The sequence below is a fragment of the Halichoerus grypus genome, chromosome 10, assembly GCF_964656455.1.
Source record: "Halichoerus grypus chromosome 10, mHalGry1.hap1.1, whole genome shotgun sequence".
Taxonomy (NCBI): Eukaryota; Metazoa; Chordata; class Mammalia; order Carnivora; family Phocidae; genus Halichoerus; species Halichoerus grypus.
The window spans coordinates 86,679,393-86,706,532 of NC_135721.1; the positions used below are offsets into that span (position 1 = coordinate 86,679,393).

The 27,140-nt window shown below is 41.0% G+C and overlaps 1 protein-coding gene and 1 pseudogene across 1 annotated transcript in view; both read right to left on the bottom strand.

Moving 5' to 3' along the window:
- The window catches only part of IL1R1 (interleukin 1 receptor type 1), a 72,967-nt gene continuing 45,827 nt past the window's right edge, over positions 1 to 27,140 (bottom strand). Inside the window, 14 exon segments of the mRNA XM_078056725.1 lie at positions 1 to 2,886; positions 2,888 to 3,264; positions 4,006 to 4,173; positions 4,925 to 5,068; positions 7,262 to 7,413; positions 8,170 to 8,287; positions 13,340 to 13,405; positions 16,185 to 16,353; positions 17,329 to 17,518; positions 17,627 to 17,861; positions 21,032 to 21,098; positions 21,836 to 21,947; positions 22,209 to 22,301; positions 23,758 to 23,898. Coding sequence (XP_077912851.1) covers positions 2,845 to 2,886; positions 2,888 to 3,264; positions 4,006 to 4,173; positions 4,925 to 5,068; positions 7,262 to 7,413; positions 8,170 to 8,287; positions 13,340 to 13,405; positions 16,185 to 16,353; positions 17,329 to 17,518; positions 17,627 to 17,861; positions 21,032 to 21,098; positions 21,836 to 21,895 — 1,788 coding nt within the window. The 5' untranslated portion in view covers positions 21,896 to 21,947; positions 22,209 to 22,301; positions 23,758 to 23,898 and the 3' untranslated portion in view covers positions 1 to 2,844.
- On the bottom strand, positions 10,482 to 13,152 carry LOC118532909 (small ubiquitin-related modifier 1 pseudogene; annotated as a pseudogene).

A 27,140-nucleotide genomic window follows, 5' to 3' on the forward strand; every position in this document is an offset into this window, starting at 1 on the left:
TACCAGGTTTTGCCAATTTTATTGGAAAATAAGTTCCGTCCATCGACCAGTGATATATGCTGTACATGGATCTGGAGTTTTACTATATAAAAATACTTGGTATCTGCTCACAATTGTACAAACAAGTTTCTAAAAACCCTTCATCATTAACCAGTAAAAATATAATTTATCAAAAACACCACTGGAAAAAAAATGGCTCAATACCTTTTCTTCTATCACAAATACACAAAGAGGGGTAGGAGAAGGAAAATACAAATTCTGCTAAGCCAGTTTTCACAACTGGAAGCGAAAGGCTTTGTTGGCAAACTTTCCTCCAAACACTTAGGCTGACCAAAAAAATATCACCATCAGATAATGCAATGAAATCTAATCAATGGGGAAGGCCTGAAAGGAAGAGCTTAAAAGAGGTTTTCAGGGAAAACAATAAAACAAAGGAAGTTCCCAAAGAACTAGGAGCATAGCTCCTTCCTCCAGAATCCTCCACTGGGAAATGGGAGTGACACAGTGACATGCACTTTCCTGTCGGGGCTCCTCCTGGTCCCGGGCACATCCCTTGACTCTTGTCCCTCCCTAAATTCCAGATGCAATGCCACTGGCAATTCCTGGTTTTTCTCCCCACTCTTTACTTTCTGGCCAACTTTGCTGTAAGTCTAAGTTTCAGAATTGGCTTTCTTGGCACTACACACACAAGTGTATTTTATAGATGACAGACTAAAAATCATCAGCAAGCATCTGATAGGTCTTTTGGTCATGACAGCCCCACACCCCAGCCCTGTGTGTGCTGCCAAATAAAAATAAGGCACTTAAAAAAAGAAAAAAAACCGGCAGTTCCAAAAGAGTGCAAATACTCAACGCTGCCAGATCGGATCCAAGAGAAAGCAGGTGGAAGGAGAACAGGCAGGGCATTCAACTCTGTTTTTGTTTGGCTCTGATCACTTTGGCGGGGAGGGGTGCAATATATACTGTATAAGTCTGTGTTCACCCACATCATTAAACATTAAAAAATGTAAAAAAAAATGGGGCAACTAGCACATGAACTTGGCTTTGCAGTTTTCCGGGGTTTCCGGGGTTGACTATCATCAAGTTTCAAAAAATACTTTCCCATACCAAAAAACCAACTTGCTTTCATTTTTAATTCACTAAGAAATAATTACCTTTTGGGAAAGAATATATGAAAGCAGAAATGTTTTTCAGAAAACCTAACCATAATTTTTGTAAATTCCAACACTCAAAAGTTTAGAATTTGGTTTCTTAAATGAAAGCCTTCCTAGACTCAGCCACCATCCTAGAAAACAATCATTTCTTCTCACAAAAGTGCCAGGGGTAGGACTGAAGGGGGACATTTATTGACCTGAAGTCAAGTGTTCAAGACATTACATTCGAAGGCAGCAACACTGTTGTGAGCCCTAGGTCTGAGAGGACTAAGAACATAACTTTTAAAAAATAGGTCACTTGCTTTCTCTATAAAATTAGGATGATTGCAAAACTTAAATATGATAATCTGTGGACATTTTTCAATAAGAAAGCCCTACCCAAATCTATGTCAAGTGGGCAAATTACTTGTGAAGTCACCCGGACAAGGAGAGACAGACCCCCCGGCTCCCCGGCAGGGAGCAGGGTTTCTGGTTCGAGGCAGAACAGCCTTCTCATAAAGTGACAGCCAACAGACTAAGTGCTATCAGACTCAGAGGAGACAGCTGGTGTCTTAGGGCAGTTTCTTGGGGAAATCTCTTAGAGAAACAGAGTTGGAGTAAACTTTGAATTTCATAAAATTCTGGTCGGCTGGAGAAAATTCAAGAAGGTATTCTGGTCAGAGGAGACAGGAAGGAGAAGCAGAGATGAGGGAGCCCTAGGGGCGGGTGTGAAGTTGCATGAGGCTGACCTGAGAACTCACAGAGCAGGACAGTGAGGGGAACAGCTGTGCCGATGGATTGGGGGAATCTGGGGGCTTTAGCTCCTCAACCAGGAGAAACCCCGCAGAGGTGTTTTAGTAAGAGCAGGAGGAGCTTAGAGCAGCACTTTATGATGGACAGCTAATCTGTGGGCCAGGTGTATGACACAGAGGAAAGAGGAAGTGACTTGAAGTTGTCCTTCCAAAGAAGCCATGAGTCAAGTGGAACGCAGAAAAGGAAGGTAGAACAGAATGGTCATTCCAGGGGGTGTAAGCGTGCAGAGCTGGATCAGGTCTCTGCTACTCTTGCTTTTGAAATTTCCTCTCTCCAGCAAAAAGCTAAGGTTATTTCAAAATCGTGCAATCCTGCAGAATCCCTTTTTTCACCGAAATGAGAATTTTAAAGGTCTGTAACATGAAACTCGGTCTTTGGAAACGGACAGCTGGCTGCTCAATGTGTATGGAAAGTGGGAAGCAAATGTAAAATTCTCCAAGAATACTTCTACCCTCCTCTGTGAAATACCAGTCTCACTTTGCCCGCAGCACTGCCAAGGAAAGCCAGTGGGGGGCCAGGGACCTGGCAGTCCCCAGACTGGGCCACAGCTCTGCCCTTGGATTGTAGACAACTTCATAAAACCGTTTATAGGTGCTAAATATTTCCTGCTTGTTCTTCCCTCTCATTCGCGGTCCCGGTGCCTGTTTTCAGCAATGCAAACATTCAGACGGGGCGTCTGTTGCCTTCTAAAAGGATTTCCAAGCCCTCAGTTGTGAATTGCTCTGACCTGCTATCGTCACCACATTTTGCTCCCTTAACAATCCGATTCCAGATGACCTCAGGGATAAGGGACGCTACAGGTGCATTTTATGACTGTATATTCAGTGGGGGCACAGCCCAGCCCGCAACGCCCGAAGACAGGAGCCACCCAAGGAACTCTGGGCCAAGCTTCTCCCTGCTACCCGAGAGGCACCTGCACCTCCCTCTGCAGCATTTTCTTAAGAGTCTGGCCCTGAGGCCAAGGACAGAAACTGGGGTTTGGATGAAGGGGGCTGCCGCTGGACTGGCATGTGGTATCTGACGTTCTTCCAGAACCTTGTCTTTGCAGACCGCGATCCCTCTCTAAAGTCCCCTGACCAGCGTATGGCCCCATGTTTCCGCTTAATGAATTTAATGGTTTCTGGCATTTTCTCATAGTCTTGGATTTTCTCCAGTTCGAGCAGGACAACTTTAATTCCATCCTGAACGAAAGCATTGTACATTGCTATCTGCTCTTCAGATGACTTCCCCAGGCAGCCCAATCCTGATGCTTCTGGGACCAAAATGATAATCAGTCTTCTGCTTTTCCTTATGTTTTCATTAGTCACCTCAACAATGTCTGAAAAACATGAAGAACAGCAAGGGTAAGTAAAATTTCAATTAATAATCATTCTCTCCCAAACCAAAACCCGACAAGGTTCTTCCCACCCCATCCCTTTTGTCTTCTAATGCTCTTTTTTCCCATCCTTTTTAAAAATATTTTATTTATTTATATAAGAGACAAAGAGAGAGAGAGCATGAGCAGGGGGAAGGGCAGAGAGAGAACAAGACTCCCCGCTGATCAGGGAGCCCGATGCAGGTCTGGACCTCAAGACCCTGAGATCATGACCTGAGCAGAAGGCAGATGCTTAACCAACTGAGCCACCCAGATGCCCCCTCTTTTTTTCTCATCTTAATTAAGATGAAAGAAGTTTCCGATTTTATAGACCAGCTCAAAACCTGACCCACAGAAGCTGAATATTTCATTTAGGACTCACAATACTTCCAGTAGAAATTTTAAAACCCTAAACCATTTGATCTCTTCCACCCCTATTTTGCTATCTCAGTTGTAAAGTAACTATTGGATCTAACTAGTTGTGAAGTTTTTCAAAACTAAATAAAACTTAGTTAATTCTTGTGCCAGCAAAATATGAGAAAAATAAGTAGTTTGCATTTAATAGATGTGAAAATCATCATCACACACCACCGAGGAGGTTCTTAAAACTGCCAAATCTGTATACTTATGCCACAGTTCTTCTAGAAAGATGAAACGTAACTTTAGCAATTATTTTTACAACAAAGACTTCCACGACACACTTACCTTCCCCAACATAGGCATCCCTTCCATAAATGAACAGTTTATATCCACACCGTTCTTCCAAGACCTCAGGCAAAACTTTAAACACAAAAATATCTGAGTTAGAGGTGGACCCTTCCCCAAGGGTCTTTGGATATAGTATGTATGCATCATAGGTCTTTCCATCTGAATCTAGAGGGGAAAATGCAAAATATTTAGATCCAAAAAACAAAAACAAAAACAAAAAAAACCCAAGAGATTTGGTAAAGTCAGTATCCCAAACATGCATTTCAGGATGAATTAATTTTTGTGTGTGAGGGTATGAATGAAGCAGCAATACCAAAAATACAATAACTTTTTAAAGTGGTTCTCTCCTACAAGTTTCTATTTATTGTGTTTTACTATGAAGGCATTCTTTTATTACTCAATGGCCACCTCAAGTGCAGAGATTCTTTACCTCTTGGTCTGGGAACTATCCTTAGCTCCCTGGTCTTATCTTCTTCCCTGGTGTCTCAGCCCTGAATTCTATCCATTCTTCCTTTTATGTATTATTGTAGTGTTAAAATTTTTTGCAAGGTTTAAACAAAAGAGAAAGTAAGAGCTTCCCTGATGCATGAAAATCGCCATTTCTTTCCTCTGAAGGCAGATCATGGGGTCCTCTATGTCCTAACCAGCACGGAGCAATACAAACTGGATTTGCAAACAAATGCTCTACATGCCTGTTTATCCCACCATTATGAACACTAAAGCAGTAACTTGGAAAACAATGCTATTCGGTCTGTTCAGTCCCCAAACTATAATTATGTATAAGAATAACTACTATGCTTGTATATGCCACTTTTCATTTTAAAATTTAAGTAAAAACCCTCTCAGTTATCTTCTTCATCTCTTAACTATCCCCTTTCTCCAACAAGGAAACATTGCATAGAATACAAAATCGTACCTTTTCTGGGGAGAAAATCATAGCAAGAATCCCTGTACCAAAGCACAATGTCAACCTTGAAGATTTTGTAGATGAAAACAGAGCATGTAATTATTACTGTTAGCATGACAAATACACCAATTGTGTGCTTCTTGAAATCAGGCACTATTGTGGAGAAGAGGAAAAAAATATGTTAGAAACAAAAGAATTAAAAACTTGGGCATACCAAATTAAATATTATCATCCCAGAGAAACCATTTTTGGGACGGCTCTGCAATCCTAAATCCCAGATAATATTAACCAGTTCATTATCATCACTTAATAAAACATACTAACATACAAAGCCATCTAGAATTGATACTTTATAAAACTGAGGTGCACTGTATTAAATTTCCACCTAAATATTATAATACAGTTGACCCTTGAACAATACAGGTTTGAACTGTGTGGGTCCATTTATATGCAGGTTTTTTTTACAATACAATTACTGTAAATGTATTTTCTCTTCCTTATGATTTTTTAATAACATTTTATTTTTTCTAGCTTACTTTATTGTAAGAACACATTATGTAATACACATACAAAATATGTGTTAACTCTTCATGTTATCAGTAATGCTTCTGGTCAACAGCAGGCTATCAGTAGTAAAGTTCGGGGGGGACTCAAAGTTATACTTGAATTTTTGACTGGGAGTGGGAGTGTTGCTGCTACTAATTCCCATTTTGTTTAAGGGTCCATTATATACAATAACACAGAAAAGATGCCAAAGCCCATAGGATAGAGCACTCAGAGTAAAACAAGTCAAAGTCACTCAAAAGCCTACAGAAGTTTCTGGAGTGTAGAAGAGTCAGGTGAGGAAAGCTGAAGTTTGGGGGAAAGGAAAAAAGGGGCATAGGGATGCCATACAGAATGTGTCACTCTTCCACATTTTCCTAGCTTCACTCCCTAATTATTCATCCAATGATTACAGAAGGGCAGAGAAGCAAGGTGAAGGAGAGGTAAGGGGGTGCGGTGTAGAGAAGAAAGAAGAAAAAAGTGCCTTCTAAATGTCAGGAGTCATGTAGGCATCCAGAAAAGAGAATCTAAAAGCTCTATTATATTTAATTTCCCAGTTTGGGTCTTTGATCCATCTACAGCTGATTTGAGTATGAAATAGGAATCAAGAGATATACCATTTTCCAGACCAATATCCAATTGGCCCAATGGATAGTTCACATTGATAGCCTTAATTATGGTAGCTTCACACAAGATCATGGTACCTGTAGTGTAAATCTTCTAGATTTGCTGTTTTTATTCAAGACCACCTTGATTATTCTTGCCCCTTAACATTTCCATATGACTTTTAGAATAAATCTACCCACAACATACCCACACAAATATATACCCACACTTGCACAAATACTGTTGAAATTTTGAATGGAACTTTTTTGAATCTATAGATTCATTTGAGGAGAACTGATATCTTTACAATATGGAGTCTTTCAATCTATGAAAATTGTATATCCTTCTACCTATTTAGGTCTTCTCTAATTTATCTCAATGACATTCTTTTAGTTTGTATCACAGAAGTCTTAAACAACCTTTGCCAGATTTATTTCTAAGTATTTGATAATTTTTGATACTATTGTAAATGTAATATTTTAAATTTAATTTCTATTTGTTGTCGGTATTTATTGATGTACATAGAAATACTATATGTACATATATATGTGTTTACATGTAGAGAGAGACTAGTGATCTTGCTAAATTCATTTATTAATTCTAATAGTTTGTCTATAGGTTTTTAAATTTTTCTCCATGTACACATTCATAAATACCCTATATTTAATTCAACTACAAATAATCAAAATATTTCACAAATATTTTTAATATTGTTTGATTATATAATTGAAAAAAACCCAGTAACTTCTGACATCCTCTCTGGAAAGTGGATATTTAGGCTGTCCTATGCTGTCATTTACCTAAAAATATTCATTAGATACCTATGATATGCCAGATTTAAGTCACTACTAGCTCTAGAAATAGAATGACTGGCAAGATAAGTGGTCAGCATCGTCACAGAATTTAAGTCAACAAAGAAAACTAAGTATGACAGATACTGTGACAGGGACATAGGGTTCTCTGAAAGTATATAACAGAGGCATTGTCTGTTTGGTCAGAGAGCTTGTTAAGGGCAGGCAAGAGAACAGAAAGCTTCCTAGAAGAAATAGTTCAGCTGACAAGTGAAAAAAAAGAAGTTTGCAGGTTAAGAGGAATCCAAGAGCGTTCCAGTCAGAGGGAAACAGCATTGTAAACCTCAAGGTCATAGACTCTTGCGACAGTAAACCAAAACTGCATTTCAAATATTCTGTTGTTTACCTGGATGTATTAATTGGATATATGCTGAATTTGTACTGTCTGTATTCTTGGCTACACAGGTAAATGGATATAGATAAAATCTACTTTCCACTTCTGAAATATTAAGAATGGTGATGATTGTATTCTTTCTTCTATTTGAAGGATTTTTCACTCTGTTCAAAAGAGAGAGAATAAATGAAGTTGTTTAAGTAAAACTATAACTGAGACACATATACATGGTTCATCTCTTTTTTCGCTACATGAATTGCAGCAGAAATTATCACCAGCCCTATGCACAGGGATAATAATCAGGCTTTTAGCAACACTGATCTGAGATTTTATAGCCCAAAGACCACTGTGCGTCAAAGACTCAGTAGCTGAGATCAAAGTAAAATTACCAGCTTCCGAGAAGAAAAAGATGGATGTGCATTCTAGTCGCCATGGGGGCAGAGAGAAGAATACATGAAACAAGAGGAGACTGGAGCAGATGACCAAGGAGAATGCTAAGGAGTCAGGAGTTGATCCCTAGAGAGGAAACAGAAAACCACTAGAGACTTGAGAGGTGGAGTGCCCGATTCTCAGTCCCACTTAATGAGTCTTTCCTAAACTGTTTAAAAAATGGAATAACATGAAGGGTAATTCAGGAAAGTTGCTTCATTGGAATGTTGTAACATGTTTATCCAAATTCAAGAGAAAGCCTTCCAAGTGGTCCGGAATTTGCACCACAATGACACGTATTTTTACCTGAAGTGTGTAAGATCTCATAAATCCTGTTTAGCTCAGCAAAACTCAATATGGGCAACAAAGGGTCAAGGGCCAATCAACTAACTTTTGCTATCCACTTAAACCATCAAGGTTGTATAAATTTCATGACGTGAAATTTAATACCAAAACTTCTCCATTGCATGAGTGGCTTTTAGCATACTTACGGTACATATTCCTCTGCCAGAACGGAGTCCTCGTCCTGAATTGTTGACCCGTTCCACTTCCAGTAGACATAGTCGCTCCTGTGGCCACTGACATTGCAGATCAGTTGTAGCTTGGATCCTGCAAAGCAATGTAGTTTTAATCATAGCAATTGACTTTTATCTGATTTATCTAGATTAATAAACGGCCATTGAATAAAAATTTTAAATTATAGAAAAGTACAAAGAAAAAGAAAAGTTGCCCTTAAGCCCACTACTTGGAGATAACCATGATTAGTAACTTCGTGCATCTTATTCCTCATCTTCTCTGTGTACACATGCAATTTTTTTCACATGCAATTTTAAAAATGGAGTGTTATTGTCTATTATTTGTAAATATTGTATACTGGGAATTCCAGCTCACGTGATCAGCCTTCCAAAATAGTCTGTTTCATGGCTGTTTAGTATTCCATAACACACTATGACTGATGCTTTTCCAATTGCTAAACACAATTTGTTTCTAATTTTTTCATGATTAGGATTAATATTCTAATGACCATTCTTGTACATTAATATTGTATATATCCTGAAGCACTACTTTGAATCTGGAAGTACGGATTTAAAAAGCCAGACCCCCTCCCCCCAAGTGAGACTGTACGTATCTACACTTTGTCCAGCAGTGTAGGTGAGTGATTTTACCTCCCAAAACCCCAGATTTCAAATATTTTTGGTCATTGCCCAATAAGAGAAGAAAAAATTCCATTTAAATATTCATCTGCATTTCTTTTTTTTTTTTTTAAAGATTTTATTTATTTATTTGACAGAAAGAGACACAGCAAGAGAGGGAACACAAAGAGGGGGAGTGGGAGAGGGAGAAGCAGGCTTCCTGCTGAGCAAGGAGCCCGATGCGGGGCTCGATCCCAGGACCCTGGGATCATGACCTGAGCCGAAGGCAGGCGCTTAAGGACTGAGCCACCCAGGCGCCCCTATTTATCTGCATTTCTTGAAATCATGGTGAATGAACGTGTCTTTTATAAGTTTAGTATTAATTTGCCTTTAAGAACTTCTTGTTATGTTTACTGTCTATTATTTAATTGATTCTCATATAAATCTCACTGCTGCGTAGGAGCTCTTTATTCATCCATGATATTAACTCTTTATCATACATGGAAACTATCCCAAATACCGTTCAGAGTTCACTACTTTCCTTCTATTTTTGTTTATGGAAATTCTTTGGTGTAGATATTTTTATTTTTTACTTGGTCAAATTTCCGTTTTCTCTGTTCTCACAATTTTTTTCTAAAAGCTCTACCACCAAATCAGGAAAATATCTATATACATTTTCATTGAGATATATAAAATGTTTTCATTGTTTTATTGTTTTGACTGTTTGAGTTCTTTACTCTGTCTAGAATATAATTGGGTATGGTAGGAGGGAGAGATTTAACCGAAGGCTTTTATCTAAATAGCTGATTGATCATTTCAGAACCACTTATTGAATAATAATTCCACTTTTATTAGAAAATAAATTATTTATTTGGGACTTTCTTGGTTGATTTGAATGTGTATACTGATGCCAACAGTACCTAACAGTTTTAGGGTAAATGTTAGTATCATTTAGAGCTCTTCCTCCCAATGTTATTTTAATAATCTCATCATTTTAATCTTCTGGGTGAATTTTAAGAACCACTTGCCAACTTTTGAGCCCATTCATATTTTTATTGGAATTCCATTAAAACTATAATTTTAAGAGTCGCTATTTTTACAATTTCCAGTTTTCCATATAAGAAAAAACATACATTTCTATTACAGTTTTCCTTAAATCGGTGTTTCTCAAGATTTCTTTCATTATTGTTCCCCTTGGAGCCTTTTAAGACACTTTTATCCTAATTGCCTCCTTCCCAGTGAATTTTTAATACCACATACAGGATATTGCTTTAGATTTTTTTTTCCAATAAGAACCAATTTTCTCCCCATTGGAAACAACATCACTCCCACTCTTTGTCAATATGTAAGCTTTAAATCTCAATTTTCCTGAGATATAGGTCAGAATTTCCATTTTTTTCTCCCCTATAAATCCTATATATTTTTGAAAAGATTTTGCTAAGAAATTTTATAGACATCTCTATGACATGTTGCAAATGGGATCTCTTTCCCCATTATGTTTTCTAGTTGGTTATTGCTAAACAAGTTTACCATTTTGGAATATCAATTTTATTCATTTGCTTGCTTTTACAAATATTTTGTTTATTTTAATGAAGTTGGTATAGACAATGTCTATTTAAAACCCATATGCCTAGGCCAAAAAGTACAAATAAAATAAAAAAGAGCAGTGCTCTGTTGTAGACACTTCTGCATGAATAACTTTATTAACTACTTAGGAAAATCACAAGTTTCAGGGATCTTCTGACAAGATTTTTCTTTAATCTTAAAATGATTTATCTTCAGTGAAGCCATCTTTGGAGTTAGTCCCTATTCTCACTGTCTCTATGCCACCTTGACTCCAGCCCGATATTCCTCTTCTTTGGGGCCAAACCCTCAGATTTTCAAAGCAGCTTTAAGTGAAGGAAAGGCCATTTTTCCACAGCTCGGTTCTCTGAGAAACTTCCATTTCCCACTGAAAGCCACAAGTCCAGGAGGGAAGTAACTTCCTGAAGTTGCCAGAACTTCAGGGCCAATCGGAAAGCCATTATGAACACTGGCATCGGTGAGTCTTATTTACCATAAGCCTGAAGACCCACAGTCCTGGAAAAGGTGGCCCCTCAGTGTACACGCGTAATTCGTAAAAAGGAGAGGGCAACAGGAAGGGCACTGAGGTTTCATCACCAAAACTCAGCACCAGGGAAACAAATGATAATGACTAATGGACACCAGAATTCACATCACCAGATGTCTTAAGGAGGTGAGGTGCCAGTCTTCAATTCCATCTTGAACGCCACATGACAAAAGAACTATTTTTAAAACTAAAAGAGGATTAAGGGGGAAAGAAGAAAAGATAAAAATAATATCTAAACTGTTGAATGACCCCCTGTTTGTTCCTAATAAACTTCAATCACATCTTCCTCCATTCCCAGCTCCCTAGGACTGTGATTATCAGCAATCCTCTGACCTTCAAAGAGAAACCTGAGTGAATTCACTGGAACATCCAGTCTTTGACAATATGATTCTCTGAGTTTCTGGAGATGTGTCGTCCACCATCCTCACTTCAAAGTGAATCTCACTGCACCATGTCCAGTGACTCTGAGTTTAATGTATGCTCTTTCCTTATCCCTCAAGTCCCCAGTAGAAGGTTCTGCCTCCTGGTCAAACGTAATGATGATAGCTTCACCCAGAGTCTCCTCCGCAAAGTAGTGGCCTTGGGGAGGCAGGACCTCGCCCGGGGACTTACAAATCCATCTCTTCCCCACAGCACACCACCGCAGCTGAGGGGACTTCTGCTACACCTAGAATATTAATTTTATATAATAATATATTAATTCTAACTTCTCCCCGGTAATTCTCTTGAGAGTTATACATACATACAATAATAAAGTCCTTTTCTCCCTTACAGTAAACATGCCTTGGTTCTTTTATGTATGATTGCCTCAAGTGGGCAATTCTCGAATATGTTAAGTAATGCTGCCTTATTTGGGCATCTATGCGTGTAGAACATCTAACACTACAGTGGTTCACCATTAAGAATGTTAGTGACTATTGGTTTGAATCAATGTTACTTATTAAGTTAAGGAAGTATCTATTTTTCTAAGTCACTTTATTGGTAATTGGTATTGAAGTCACTTTATTGGTAATTGGTATTGAATCTTAGCAGATGCCTGTTTGACACCCTTCAGGATAATCATATGACAGGGTGATGTATGCATCTGGTCGATGGGATATATTAAAATAACTATTTCCTAATATGAAGCTATTTTTTAGATTTGGAGATCAATGCCACCTGAACTTCAGAACTCTAAAATGTATACCACTAGAATATGAATTCTTAACAAGCTAGGGCCAACAGGGCAAAAAGTGGTTCTTGGGGAGAGGGCAAGAAAATCTTAGATATTGCAATGGTCTGTGGTCCTGACAAGTACATCAACGGATATATAATGGTACATCAACAGCCCAAATATAGAACATCATGGTACATGGTACATGGTACATCAACAGATATATAATAGATATGTGGCATTAAAACTAAGGAAGGGAAGAGGATTGGGGAAGGGAAATGCCTTTTTAGACTCTACAGGGGAGCACTAATGAGGAAAAAAAAAGGGTTGAGGAAAACTGCTCTAGATTCTATCGGCCCATATTTAATTTGAGTTTTCACATCTCTGCTTGTTTATATCTATGAATGTCTTTATATTACCTTCCACCATGAATAACAACTTGGCCAAGTACAGAACCCATTGGTCACAAACTTTTACCTTCTAATCTCCGTACAACTATTCACTGTCTTCATGCAGTGACTTTTACAGAAGAGAACTTTGCATGCCAGCCTGGTTTTTGATCCTCTGATATGAAAATCTGATTTTATGTTTGGACCAGTGGTTTTCAAGAGAATTTTCAGTGACGGCAGAAATGTTCTATATTTGTGCTAACACAGTAATCACTGGTCATATCTGGCTATTAAGCCCTTGAAATATGGCTAATGTGACTGAAGAACTAATTTTTAATTGAACTAAATTAATTAATTTACTTAATTTAAATTTACATGTACATAGCTACATATGGCTAGTGGCTATTGGAGTGTATAGTATAGGTCTGGATGCTTATAGGATTATGTCTTTGTTCTCAAAATAAAGAATTTTCACTGACTTGATGGTCATTCTAGAAAAATACTTTTCCTTTTTGGTCTATTATCTTACCCTTCAGTCTAAAAGCTTAGCTCTGGTCTTAAGAAATCCATCCTGTGCCAGTCAGATAAATTACATTTCTCATTTCTAGTCCTGTTGAACTTAGCCTTTGGCTGATGTTTTCATGGGTAATGAGCATCCACAGGAAAGTGAGGGTGGACAAATCAGACATGGCTAGATTTCTGCTATGAAAGGCAGGGAATCCAAAGAAACATTTAAAGACATAATTTGTGCTATTTTCCCACTAATTATAGATCTATTCAGTAAATGGTTTTGGTTATGTGTAGTAAAGGTACAGTTTATCTTAATCTTGAGTTCAGAATAAAGATTTCAGCATAGCGTGACTAGAACCCACTTACCCAGACCTGCTTCCACTGTCTCATTAGCTGGACTCACAATTATAGGCCTCACAGGCTTGTATTCTTCTGAAAGACAAACATCCGCAGGGCTTCTTAGTCTCTTACAGATCAGAATCTCAAGTGATGACAACCGTTAGAAAATGTACTAAAAATACCACGTGGCAGCTGGCCAGATATTCCCCTGAGTGCCCAAAGCGTATACGGCAGGGGACAGAAGGCAAGAGGTGAAGGAAGGAGGCCAACGAGGAGGTCACAGCTAAACCACAAATACCTGCTACCAAGCCTGAGCCCTGCTCACCCATCGAGTTTGGGGCTACAAACACACACATCACCAGGACACCAGACAAGTTCCTCTCTTGAAGCAAATCAGGAACAACAAGGAGCTCTGGGGACGGACTTCCGTGGAGGAAACATTAACCAGAGAGACCATCCAGTGCTAGATCTGCTTGTCTTTAGTAATTGTAGTAATGACCCAAGAGTGGAATGCCAAGCGATTCGACAGAATTTATTTAAAAGGGCAGAAGAGTATTAAGGAGCTCCAGAAATTCATCTGAGTTTTATTTACAAGAAGATGGACTTCGAAGGTCCATCTGTGGCCAAGCCTGAGAAACTATGAATTGAAATGCCCATATTCCACCACAGTCAAAAAAAAAAAAAAAAAAGTAGGCTCCATCAGGGCAGGATTTTGTCTCTCTTGTTCTCTAATGTACACCTAGAACAGTGCCTGGCATATAGTAGATGCTCAATTAATATTTTTGAATCTGTTTTACGAAAACAAAATATGACCCCTTCTCTGATGAAGTATATTATTTCTATAAAGGGTATCAGGAAAGAAGACAGAGTATTTAAAACATATTTGACCTATTAAAAAAAATTCCCTAGTTCTCTCTAAAATTCTATCTGCTGGTCTGGTTGCTGTATGTAAAGAAAGACAAACCAGAGCTACCCCATGGCCAGAGAGAGGCTGCTAAAAACCCAGGATGGGTGTGATATAAGGACTGTTGAAAATTATAATTCACTGATGCTTGTAGGACTTGGGCAAGGAATTCATTTTGATTCAATAAAATTAACATTTGAAAGGGCGCCTGGGTGGCTCAGTCGTTAAACGTCTGCCTTCCGCTCAGGTCATGATTCCAGGGTCCTGGGATCCAGCCCCGCATCAGGCTCCCTGCTCCTGGCTCCCTGCTCCTAGCTCCCTGTTCCTGGCTCCCTGCTCCACGGGAAGCCTGCTTCTCCCTCTCCCTCTCCCACTGCCCCTGCTTGTGTTCTCTCTCTCACTGTCTCTCTCTCTCTCTCTGTCAAAAAATAAATAAAATCTTTAAAAAAAGTGTAAAAAATAAATAAATAAAATTAACATTTGAAAAATATAAATTATTAGAGAATTGAGAAAACCTAGCTATATGTACGGTGATCATATTTAGGGTTTATCTGAGACAGTCCCCATTTATGCTGGTTGTCCCAGCATAATTACTAATAAGGCCCCTTTAACTTTTAAAGTCCTGGTTAAAGGAACTCTTCTTTTATTACTGAAAGCTCACAAAATCAACTATTTACAGAAAGGCTGAGCATTCTGCCCATCCCCAGGTAATTTGTAGGAGTGCATTTTCTTGTAAAATAGCTTTTAAGGTGAAACATAATTAATAGAGAACTGAAAGCCTCGGGAAGATTTACAAGAATAATTATCTATGCCTATTTATTTCTCCTCTGTTTTGCACCAGGCACATGGTCACAAGCTGAGCATACTTGATCTCTAATCTCCCCAACAACCTTGGAAAGTTGTATCATCTTACAGAGGAGGAAGCAGGCTTAGAGAGGGAAAGTAACTGAGCTAACAAGAAACTAACAAGAGGTACAGCGCACTCTGGGAATGCAACATATTCCAAAGCCCATTAGCATCCACCCCATCAAGATCAAGTCAACGTTCGTGGATGGAACTGGAGGGTGTTATGCTGAGCGAAATAAGTCAATCAGAGAAAGACATGTATCATATGACCTCACTGATATGAGGTATTCTTAATCACAGGAAACAAACTGAGGGTTGCTGGAGTGGGAGGTGGGGTGGGAGCGATGGGGTGGCTGGGTGATAGACATTGGGGAGGGTATGTGCCATGGTGAGTGCTGTGAATTGTGCAAGACTGTTGAATCACAGATCTGTACCTCTGAAACAAATAATGCAATATATGTTAAGAAAAAAAAAAAAGAAGAAGATAGCAGGAGGGGAAGAATGAAGGGGGGTAAATCGGAGGGGGACACGAACCATGAGAGATGATGGACTCTGAAAAACAAACTGAGGGTTCTAGAGGGGAGGGGGGTGGGAGGATGGGTTAGCCTGGTGATGGGTATTAAAGAGGGCACGTTCTGCATGGAGCACTGGGTGTTGTGCACAAACAATGAATCATGGAACATTACATCAAAAACTAATGATGTAATGTATGGTGATCAACATAACAATAAATAATTAAAAAAAAAAAAAGATCAAGTCAATGTTCCTTACTGCTAGACACTCAGACTCCCCAAGCGAAAGTGCTCAGAACTGTCCTTCCTCGTACACCAGTCACAGGGAACCCAAGAGCTCTCTGGAAGAACCATCTTTAGTCATGCAAAGAATAAGCCTCTTACTTCAGTTGGAAAACATCTCTTACCGTCTAATTAGCACTGCATCTGAAGCAGGAATGCAAAACATGTACATAGTATTGGCAACAAAAAAGCTAAAGCCATGTGACCTTTGGCAAGTCATCAAGCTTCTCTTGGGTTTAGTTCCTCCCTGAACAATGAAGGTAGTATTAGAATCATGGTTTCTGGGCCTTCCCAGATTCAAACTCCTAAGATTGGAGCTGTGACTCACCTATAGTCATCAGTTCTATAACCCGGGTAATACGGTATTGCTTTCCCAAGTACGTGTAGAATGTTCCACAAGTATATTTCCCATTATGTGCTGCAGTCACATTTGCTATGATGAGTCTATCTGTCACTCCAATAAAGTTTATATTGTCAAGAAGTAGAGGTTTGCAATCCTAGACAGAGGGAGAGGTAAGAAGTATTAAAACCAATTAATGATTTTCCGCAGCCTACCAGCAAAAGAAACTCCATTTTTTCTCATTGGCGAATGTCTTATGCGTGTCATGTATATATACGTATATATTCATATTCACAGATATTTCTACATACATGAATTGAATACCTTAGGAAAATTTACAAGAATAATCACCATACACTTGTTTATTTCTCCTCTGTTGTCAACCAGACACATGATCACAAGCTGAGCATATATGTGAATATATATGACTATGTTCCTTGCGTGTAAGTTTTAATATAGTATTTTTTTGGCAATAGTCCCAATTACATTCCCAGGATATTAAATCTTTATGCCTATGAGCCTTGCACTTTGAAGACAAGTGAAGACAAATTTACTTTGCAAGAAAACCATGTTTGAGGACAGAATGCTAATGTGATAATTTCTCAGTAATGCTGTACTTCCTTTCTGCATTGATATTATTTATTTTGTATTTCTTAACCTCTATAAGATGATTCCCTATGTAAGCTCCAACAAACTGGGTAGATCAAAGGTGCCAAAACATGACGTGCTCCATGGAATGCTAGCCAATCCACTCTTAAGACAGTTACAGAAACCACTCAGTTTCTTAAGGACCACTTAATATTTTTAATAAAACAAAAACACAATATATTTTATAATAAATAGAGATCTCTCAAACACCTTAAATTTATAATCAGCCTTATCTTTACATCTTTTATTTCTACTATCCTTTTCTCAACTTTATCTTGTTAAATAAAATTAACAGAAAGTAAGACTTTCATTAAATGTATGCAGTCTTACAACTTAAAAAAAAAAATTTCCTATTAAGTTTCACCACGCAAAAGCAAGCAATATGTCAAATGAAAAAGTACCCTGCAGATTCACCCTAGTGTCTAGGACAGAAAACAATTTTATCTGCTGGAAAAGTAAAATACCATATTTCATGTAAAATTACCTTATGCCACTCTATTTTGGGTAACTCATTTTTTTCATCTTTAAAAAACTCCATGTAAGGACACACAAGCTGTCCATCTGCTGCAACAGGTAGTCTCTGTGTAAATATAGCTTCTGTGTTGTAACACAAGTTAGGTTCATGCTGCACAAACTTAACAGTTACTTTAATTTTGAGGCAGTAAGTTGAATTCCTAAAATCAATCAAAATAGGTGAATTCAGCACAATTAACTATGTTTCTGTCCTTAACTATTGCAGGCACACAGAACACGTGTTTACAACATATGGATTCCTTTCATACCTCACGGTGCAATAGTAATGTCCTGAATCCTCCACCTTAGCAGGAACAAACCAAAGTTTATCTTCGTGCTGATGAATCCTGGAGTCTGCTTCCACAGATATAGGTGTCTTGCTGTCATTTTTATACCAAATTATAGGGCCTTTCTTTTCATTTGAGTTAAGAAAACATGAACGAACATCAATTTCATATGCAGCTGAAACTAAAATTATTTGTTCTGCACGTTCCTCGCATATGTCTTTAAAAGGGAAAAAGAGAAAGCAATTTCTGTGAGAAATTCATCCATGTTTCTTAATGTAATATCAACATTTAAACACATCAATTATAAAATACATCAGTTCATATTATATATGAGTTTTAACAGCTTTACGATTAAAAGCATCATCCTGGAAGTCTGAAAGATTTATATTCAAATCCAGTCGTGCCACTTACTATCTGTGTGCCCTTGGGAAAGTTATTTAACCTCTCTTATCCCCTCTTTATTCATCTGAAAACTGGTGCTAATGTAGCAGGAGAGAGATCTGCTTCAGTACAAAATGGACTGGATTTGCCCTCCCACCTAAACAATTAAAAAAATGGACCAAGTATATGAAACAATATTCAAGACATTGAACATCACGGAACAAAGGACAGAAATACCAGAAAGATGGAAAACAGAGTAGGTGAGCCCTACAATTTCCCAAATTACTGCCTAGAGAAAGATTCTAGGTCGTGACATTGCAAGGAAGAAACATAGGCAAAGCCCAGGGTTCTCTCTGAATGGAAAAGATAGAGCTGGAAATCCAGGTAAACCAGAAGTTTGCAGGACAGAGTACCAAAGGGATTAGAGCTGTATATATATAGAGAGAGACAGAGAGTTTTGGAGATCTGTACAGTCTCTCTCAAGGTTTCAGCTGAGTACCAATTAGTATAAGTATATAAGAAAACTCCCCAAGGCCAGAGTGAGAATTGCCAAAAGGATTAGAGTGAATATCCACTGGAGCACATACTTCTGTTCTCAACAGCTAGAATAGAAAACCTCATTAATCATGGAACATCAGTAGGGTACCCAGAGGGTTTTGACCCTGTAGATGGGGCAAATTAGCCCTAAAATAAGCCTTTTTCTGATTCTGACTAATAAACCTTATAAGCAAAACCTGAAAGGATCAACGATTTCCAGGTGACAACCCTGTGGCAGAACAGTTCAAGAACATTTTTAGTAATACAAAAATACCCAGCACTCAAAATGGTAAAACCTACAATGTCTAGCATTCAATCAAAAATTACTAGGTGTGCAAAGAAGTGGGACAATACAATCAATGATAAGAAGAAAATAATCAGGGGGCCTGGGTGGCTCAGTCAGTTGAGTGTCTGCCTTTGGCTCAGGTCATGATCTTAGGGTCCTGGGATTGAGCCCGGCCTCAGGCTCCCTGCTCAGCGGGGAGTCTGCTTCTCCCTCTCTCTCTGTCCCTCCCCCCACTTGTGCTCATGCTCTCTCTCTCTAAAATAAATAAACAAAATCTTTTAAAAAAAGAAGAAGAAAATAATCAATCAAAACTGACCCGGAAATGATACAGATGACAGACTTAATAGATTGAAAATTAAAATAGTTATTACTACTGTGTTCCATTTGTTCAAGATACTAGATCAAACATGTTGAGTAGAGACATAATAGAGATTTTTTTTAAAACTTAAATTTCTAGTGCTGAAAACTACAATGCTGACTTAAAAAATACATTGGATATGATTAATGGCAGATTTGACACTACAGAAAAAAAGATTAGAGAACCTCAAGCCATAGCATTATTAAATCTCTTTAAAGATAACTGAATGTTTAGGGCGCCTGGGTGGCTCAGTTGGTTAAGCGACTGCCTTCGGCTCAGGTCATGATCCTGGAGTCCCTGGATCGAGTCCCGCATCGGGCTCCCTGCTCGGCAGGGAGTCTGCTTCTCCCTCTGACCCTCCCCCCTCTCATGTGCTCGCTCTCTCTCAAATAAAGAAAAATCTTTAAAAAAATAAAAAAAATAATAAAAAAAAAAAAAAAAAAAAAAAATAAAGATAACTGAATGTTTAAAGCAAAAATAAAAAAAGTATTGTGAGATTTATAACATATAAAGAAGTAAAATGTTTAGGAACAATTAGACAAAGTTCGAGAAGGGAGAAGTGGATGTATATTGTTTTAAGTTTTTTATAGTACATGTGAAATAGTACAGTATCACCCAGCAGTAAGTTAAAGACGGATACCATAAGCCTGAGAGCAGTTATTTTAAAAAAGACAAGCTATTAGTATATGCCAAACAAAGGAGATAAAGTGAATTATGATATATGGATGGCAAAAAAGCACATGAAAAGAAGTTCATTGTCATTAGTAAGAAATGGAAATTAAAACTACAAACAGGTATTACTCCTTTCAGTATTAAAATTGAAAAGCTTGACAATATCAGGTGTTGGTGAGATGTGGAACTTTCGTTCACTGCTGGTGAGGGTATAAAATGGTGCAACTGCTCAGAAGACACTTCAGTAGGTTCTTAAAAAGTTTGAAATAAGCCTAACATATGACCCAGCCATTCCCCTCTGAGGTATTCACCCAAGAGGAATGAAAACATAGGCCCATTCAAAGACCTGAACGCTTTCATAGCACCTTTACTCTGAATAGTCAAGAACTAGAAATAGGGCGCCTGGGTGGCTCAGTTGGTTAAGCGACTGCCTTCGGCTCAGGTCATGATCCTGGAGTCCCTGGATCGAGTCCCGCATCGGGCTCCCTGCTCGGCAGGGAGTCTGCTTCTCCCTCTGACCCTCCCCCCTCTCATGTGCTTGCTCTCTCTCATTCTCTCTCTCTCAAATAAATAAATAAATAAAAAAAAAAAAAAAAGAACTAGAAATAGCTGAAATGTCCATCAAATATGAATGGATAAATAAATGGTGATATACCCATACAATAGACAACTACCATGTAATAAAGTAATAACTATCAATTTATACCATATGAATGGATCTCAAAAAAAATTATGCTGACTAAAAGAAGCCAGACTAAAACAAACAAAGAACTGTCTCTTGATGGCTCTCAGCTGTGGGTTCGTAACGGCTACCTTTAACACCTCTTCTAAATGAAAGCCAGGATCTCCCATCACACTCTTCAATCAGCAACAAAGTCGGAGGAGGCCTGGCCTTGACATTGGAGGCCTGGATTTTAGCTCCTGCTCTGACATTAGCTATGTGAGCTTGGGCTCTTAGCCTCACTGTGCCTCAGTTTCCCAATCCGTAAATGAGAGAACGTACAGTACAGTTCTGGGATCAGGATGCTCTCTATTCTGGGATTCAACAGAAATAGGTGAGGGAAAAAAATGACTCTGTCAGGGAAGGTACTTCATGTATTCTACATAATAGGATTTCTCAGCAGACAAGAACACGAAGAAATGCTTAACTTACCGGCTTCCAGAGAAGAAATCAGTACAGCTATGAAACAAACAAGCCTGAGTAACACTTTCATATTCTCCTGGAAAAGAGAGGAATGGATGTGAAACAAAAATAAAAATGTTACTATTCCAGAAAAATCTCTAAAACCATATACACTAACTCCCACCTGCCTCCACCCTCATCCCCAAGTCACGATGATGGGTTAGTGTCCCCACATCAATGTGATCATGCTTCTGGTCAGAATTGGGGACCTACCTCACAACAGTTAAGACTACATTCCTTAAATATCCTGTAATTCTGACATTTTATTCATGTAAATTGGCCTTCTCCCAAGTTCACCCAGATTAATTGCATTATCATATTTACTTTTAAACTATATTTCGATTATTAAAATAAGAAGTCTAGCAGCCTAGCTTATTAGCTCTTTCTGTAACTGTGTGGGTGTGTGTTTTAAGGCTCCATGATAGAGAGGCAGAAAATAAAGGATTAAATTATTTCCCAATGGCTGGTTCCAGGCCAATCAACTGCTCGTGTTAGTTTATCTAAAACAATATAAAGACACCAGGAAAATAAGTGAACAGGGCTAGCTGTTAGTTCATGCAATTACAAGGTCTGACTTGTCTAATTACTAAGCATGGGAGAAGAAAAGGAAGGTGTCAGAGTGAGTTTTACACAGATTATATCTCAAGATGTAATTCTGAATTAATTGTGGGGAAATGCTGATTCATTACAAGTCCAAGGCAAATGGCCTGCCAGCACAGGGCAGTGTGATGTTGGACACAACGCCTCCCAAGGCCTCAGTGCCCTCATACATACCCGTGGGCAAGGAGTCAGACGATCACTGAGCCATCGCCACTCCGATAGTCTATAAAACATGGAAGCCAAGCCCCCTGGGTCCAGGTTTTGCTTCGCCTGCCCCAGAACTGCTCTGAAAAAAAGCCGGGGAGAGAATGGCCCCTTCCTCTCAACAGGGGACCTTCTGAATCCATATAAGTCCCCAGAACCTTAGGGTAAGGGGGTCTGCTCCTGGCCATGAGATGTGGTTAAGGGTCATATGTCCAAGGAAGGACAGTGGAAGGGAGGTAAAGATGCACCCGAGACTAAACTAACCATGCTCCGGACAAAAATTAACACAAACCCCACTAGGCCCCCCCCAAACAACACAGAAATTCCAAGGATGATGCCAAACCTGACTAGACTTGCACTGCCAATAGCTGAAAGGGTGGCCAAGTGAGGAAGTCTCTCAACAGCATCTGTGTTCTGCTGTATGTCAGGCAGAGTGCTAGTCCCAGAGACAAATAATAATAATAATAATAATAATTAATGATATAAAATAATAAAATCAAGAAACCACCCTTCAAGATGGCCACAATTTAGGCATAAGCCCCATGTGATCACGGATGAGTCCCACACCCTCCCGTCAATGGCGCACTGGATCAAAGCCCAGCCTCCGTGCTTCAGTTCCCCATCTCGCCAGATGGGGATGATGCGAGCAGTATTTATCATTGACAACTGTTGAGGGTGAAATGAGTTGTCAGGTGTGAGGGGTGTAGAACCATCTGGCAAATAGTCACCCTCAAATGTTAGCTGTTATAATCACCCCCATGCTGATGATAAGTACAAGCTTTGGTGAAATGTTTCCAGATATCCATTCATTTCTTTATTCGTTCACTGCTGAATTCAACAATTGTATACTGGATATTTACTACATGCCGTAGTAAATAACTACACGTGGCCCTGGGAACAAACAGGAATAAATGACCCAGGGTCTGGCTGAAGCAGCTCATCAGCCAGTGGGGAAAGCGGGCAGGTCCACAGAGCTTTCTGATGATGTGGGGGTGTCTATGGGGAGAGGAATGCCCAGGGCCCTAACTCAGCCTGGAGGAGGGGTTACCTGAACCTCATGAGGTGGTGGGGAGCACTTGGAGGAGACCAGCCCCAACCAATTCTGGAGCATCAACCAAAGGTGGGAAGCCAAGAAGCAAAGCTGGGGAAGCTGACAATGCCCAGAACACAGAGCCCGGCTGTGGAGTTGGGACTGCAATTTGTAGACGGCAAAAAAGAGAATCACTTAAAGGTGTTAAGCCACAGGGTGGTGTACAATCAGATTTCGTAGAAATCTTGGCACCCATGTGGAATATAAACCGGAGACAAGAGGGTAGGCAGGGAGAGCAGGCTGCAGTGAAAGGGTGTCCAGATGAGAGAGGATGTGGCCGTGAGCCAGCCAGCAGTGAGGGACAGACAGACTCGCTCAGAGGCCAGCAAGAGGAGGGCTGAGAGGGGGGGTCTGGGATGCAGCAGCCCCGATTCACGCAGACCGGGACCAGCGAGGGCCAGGCCAGGTAAGGGGACAGGTTCCAGAACCCACACTCCAGAGCCCGAGGAGATGCCCCAAGGGTATCACTCACAGCACCACCGGGCCTGGGTCTGCTGGGGCTAGCTAGCAGTGTTGCCTCCAACAGAAATGGAGAATCCGATGTGTCAGCTAAAAGCTGAGTGACTTGGACACAGGGCCTGTAATGTGCTGGAACTGGACAGCACACACTGCACTGGGAGCCATCCGCACACTGGTCATAGCTGTAGTGATTGGTAAGTGACCCTGGGAAAGTGGGGAGCAGTGGCCCTCAGTGGGGTCACCGAGCCCTTCAGAAATCAGATAAAACCATGGAGCTGTCCCAGAGGAAAGTGTACAGACCAACAGAACGTTCTGTACGCAGTGAGAGAGACGCCAGGATCACCTGAAGCTGAGGTTGGAGACTCTAGCCGTCTGTGAGAAAGGGCTGATGGAAGCAGCCCTGTTCCCTTGGAGATGGCCCTTTCTTGTGTGAAGTGCTCCTGCTTCTCAGGACCGAGTCAGCATCCTTGAGGGGCGAGTCTACCTGGGGAAGGAAGCACGCACGCCAGCGTGAGCTTCAATGAGGAAGCTTCCAGTTACCGACTGCTGCCCAGACCTCAAGAGGTGTCCAGAAACAACCAACACAAGCTGACAAAAATGAGTCACATGTTTAAAGAGCACTATGTTCCACAGTCCTCTGAGACAACTGTTTCAGAAAATTGAATCACAGGGGGTCAGGAATACCAAGAGGTTGACAACCACCATCTCTTTTGGAATAAACACATATAACCTGGCACTTCGCCGGGCCCAGGGAGGCAGAAAGGTGGAACCACCTACAGCATCTCGCCACTATATGCCCTTAGGCAACAGAGCTCAGAGAAAGAACCAGATGCCAGGAAAAAAAAATGAACAGGCCCTTTATAAGAACAGGCACACACTATGAGTCCTCAGGCTTCCTTCTATCAAGCATATCAATACACCTGCATTCCAAATTACAGAATCTGAAAGAACTTCCAAAAAGCTGAGCTGTGATGTGTCCTACCTGTTATGTCCTATAGACATCCCACCATCCATTCCCTGGTTTTTACAGTTTACTTTTGATATTTCGGAGTCTGGTATTTGTTTCAGGTCTGATTCATTTCCTGAGGCCTTTGCAATGCTGGTAAGGCTGAAGCATAAGGCCTTTTAATGCCCGATCCATAAAATAGCTTGACTAATGCAACACCAAACACTCTGCTTAGATTAAATGGACTAACTAGCATCTGATCATTCATGTCAGATTTATGGGAAGGTACACAGCCTAACATTAAGGGATCAGAGGCACAGAGGCTTATCCACATGAATCGTAACACAAAATCAAAGACTCCGTGGTCTTCCTGTCCCCTGTCCAAAGCACAACACCCTCCCCACCTCCATCAGTGTGGCCCAGAAATGAGCGCAGCTTGGGGTGGGGGGACTTGTAGGGAGAATGTCAGAGAAATGAATAGGGTGGGGAGGGGGAGAAGGATGGGCAAGAGGAATGAATTTATTTGGAAAGTCCAGGAAACCTTTTGCAGAGTTGACTTCCCAAGTCCCCCAAACCACTTCACTTTCCCTCTTCCTCTTTGCCCCAGAAAGTTTTTAAAAGAACTTTTATCTTCACGATCTTTTCTTCCCATCCTCTGCTACTTGGTTCACAGCTTCTTCTCCTTGCCCATCTGAAAGCATTCTGCCATTCTCCCTCTGTGGCGCCTCCACTGTGCTCCCCAGGCCTGTCACTTGGTTCTACCCTTTCCAATCAGCCTGCTTCTTCTGTGACTTCCCACCAGCTCTGAGCCGATTCTGATCTGAGGCCTTTCCCGGGGACCCCTGTAGACACCCCCTTCCTCCACAGCCAGGAGCATCAAGTCACATAGGTTCTCCCTGGTCCAGGGCACCTGGTGCCTCAGACCTCTGGCTCTGGCACCCACAGCTCCCCTGGGGGCTGGCCTTCCCTAACTGGGCCAGGAGAGAAAGGTACAGAGAAGATCATCTCCCTCTCCCATACTCTTATGAAGAGGGCCCCATCCTATTCATCTTGCATTGTGGTAAGAGCTCAGGAAGGAAGGGAGGGAGGGAGAGAGGGAGGGACCCATCTACCCAACATCTTCACATTAGACTACACAGGGACAAAAACCTGGCCTCGAATCAAGGGGGATAAAGGATGGAATATGGGTACTGAGTGTGAGTCAGAGAAGAGAAATGCGAGGGGAACCATTATGGGGCTGGGAATGGCACTGGAAAAGGAAGATTACTACTTCAGGGGTTACACAAAGGCTGCACAGCCAGGAAGCCAGGGAGGACACTGAGGGAGAGCAGAAGGAGCAGGACCAGACACTGGACATGATTCCCGCCAGGAGGGATACTGGTTAAGTCAACCTCCCTTGTCCAGAGGAAACTGAGCAAAAACCTGCTGTGACTTTTGAAATCAGTTTACAAGTGAAATTCAAAATATTTTTAGAAAGTATTGACAATAAAAAACGTCACAGATTTACTCCACTGTGTTATTGTTCAGATGAATTTTCCTCCACCTAAAATAAAAGGATGAAGGAAGGGGAAAGGATTAATGCTCCCAAAAATTAACACACCGCTCCATTCCTACCCTTACATGCAGTGATGTCTGTATTACATATGAAATTTCCTGCCCTGCCTTCCATCCCTTCCAGGGTGGATTCCAGCTGGGGGCCAGTGGCCCAGGGGCACCGAGCTACTGACGCCCCACCGGACCCAGAATGACGGGCGACTCAGCTGGTCGCGCCCCCTGCCCCTAGCAGTCTAGCCCGTTCGCTGCAGTGCACCAGGGTGGGAAAACAGGAAGCAGAGCTTTCTATGACAGTCACATGAAAAAGCGAGCCATTGTGAACTTTCCCAGTAGAGTTCCCCTTGCTTTTTGGTGATTACAACATATCTGGAAACCGGTACACACCATGGCTCTGTGGCACACGATGGATACATGCGAAGCCTCTTGTTTATTAAAGAGAAAGTGGCAACGTGACCGTGAGGCATACAGCAATGTCCTACTAGACCTAGCACGACCAACTTCAGCAGGAGCTCAACTACAGAAGCACAGACGGAGTATAAGAATTAACGATGGACGTGCAGGCCCCCCAGCAGAAGCCCTGCTTCATCTCCTAGAGCTGTCCTGTCCGGCTGCAAGGAACTCCGTACCCCGTGCAGACATAGGAAAAGTGACAGCTGAAGGACGGAGGGACAGTCACCAGAACCCAAGAGGCTTCCCCAAGGCCCAGGGCCCCGGTGCAGAGGGAAGGAGCCGTCATTCCCACGTTGTAGCCATGGTGCATCTATTAACGCCTTCTTATTCTTGAAGAATTTCCCACAACCTTGAGGAATTTCCTTCTTATTCCTGAGGAATTCCCCCACATTGTGTGTCTTGCCTGCCAGGCCAGAAGCCAGGCGCAGGACAGAGGTGGCAGGCATCAGACACTCCCGAACCTCATGAAGACACGTGCACTGTATGGGTCCACTTCTGGGGAGGGGGTCAGCAGGCACGTGGCTCTGGGAGCATGGACTGTCCCACACAGCATCTGCATGGAGCAGCCCCTCGTGGGGCTCGTGCTCTTCCTGTCCACGTCAACCTCCCAGCTGGACTCCCTGGATGGCCCCCCAGCTTGGTCACGTATCATGAGGGGCCCTGAGCGAGCGTACAGGTAGACATCCCAATCCACACATCCAAGTCTACCCTCCCCCCGCCCGTACAGCCCGGGCCACTCAGCAGATCAGAGAGGCGCATTGGCCGTGGAGTCCATA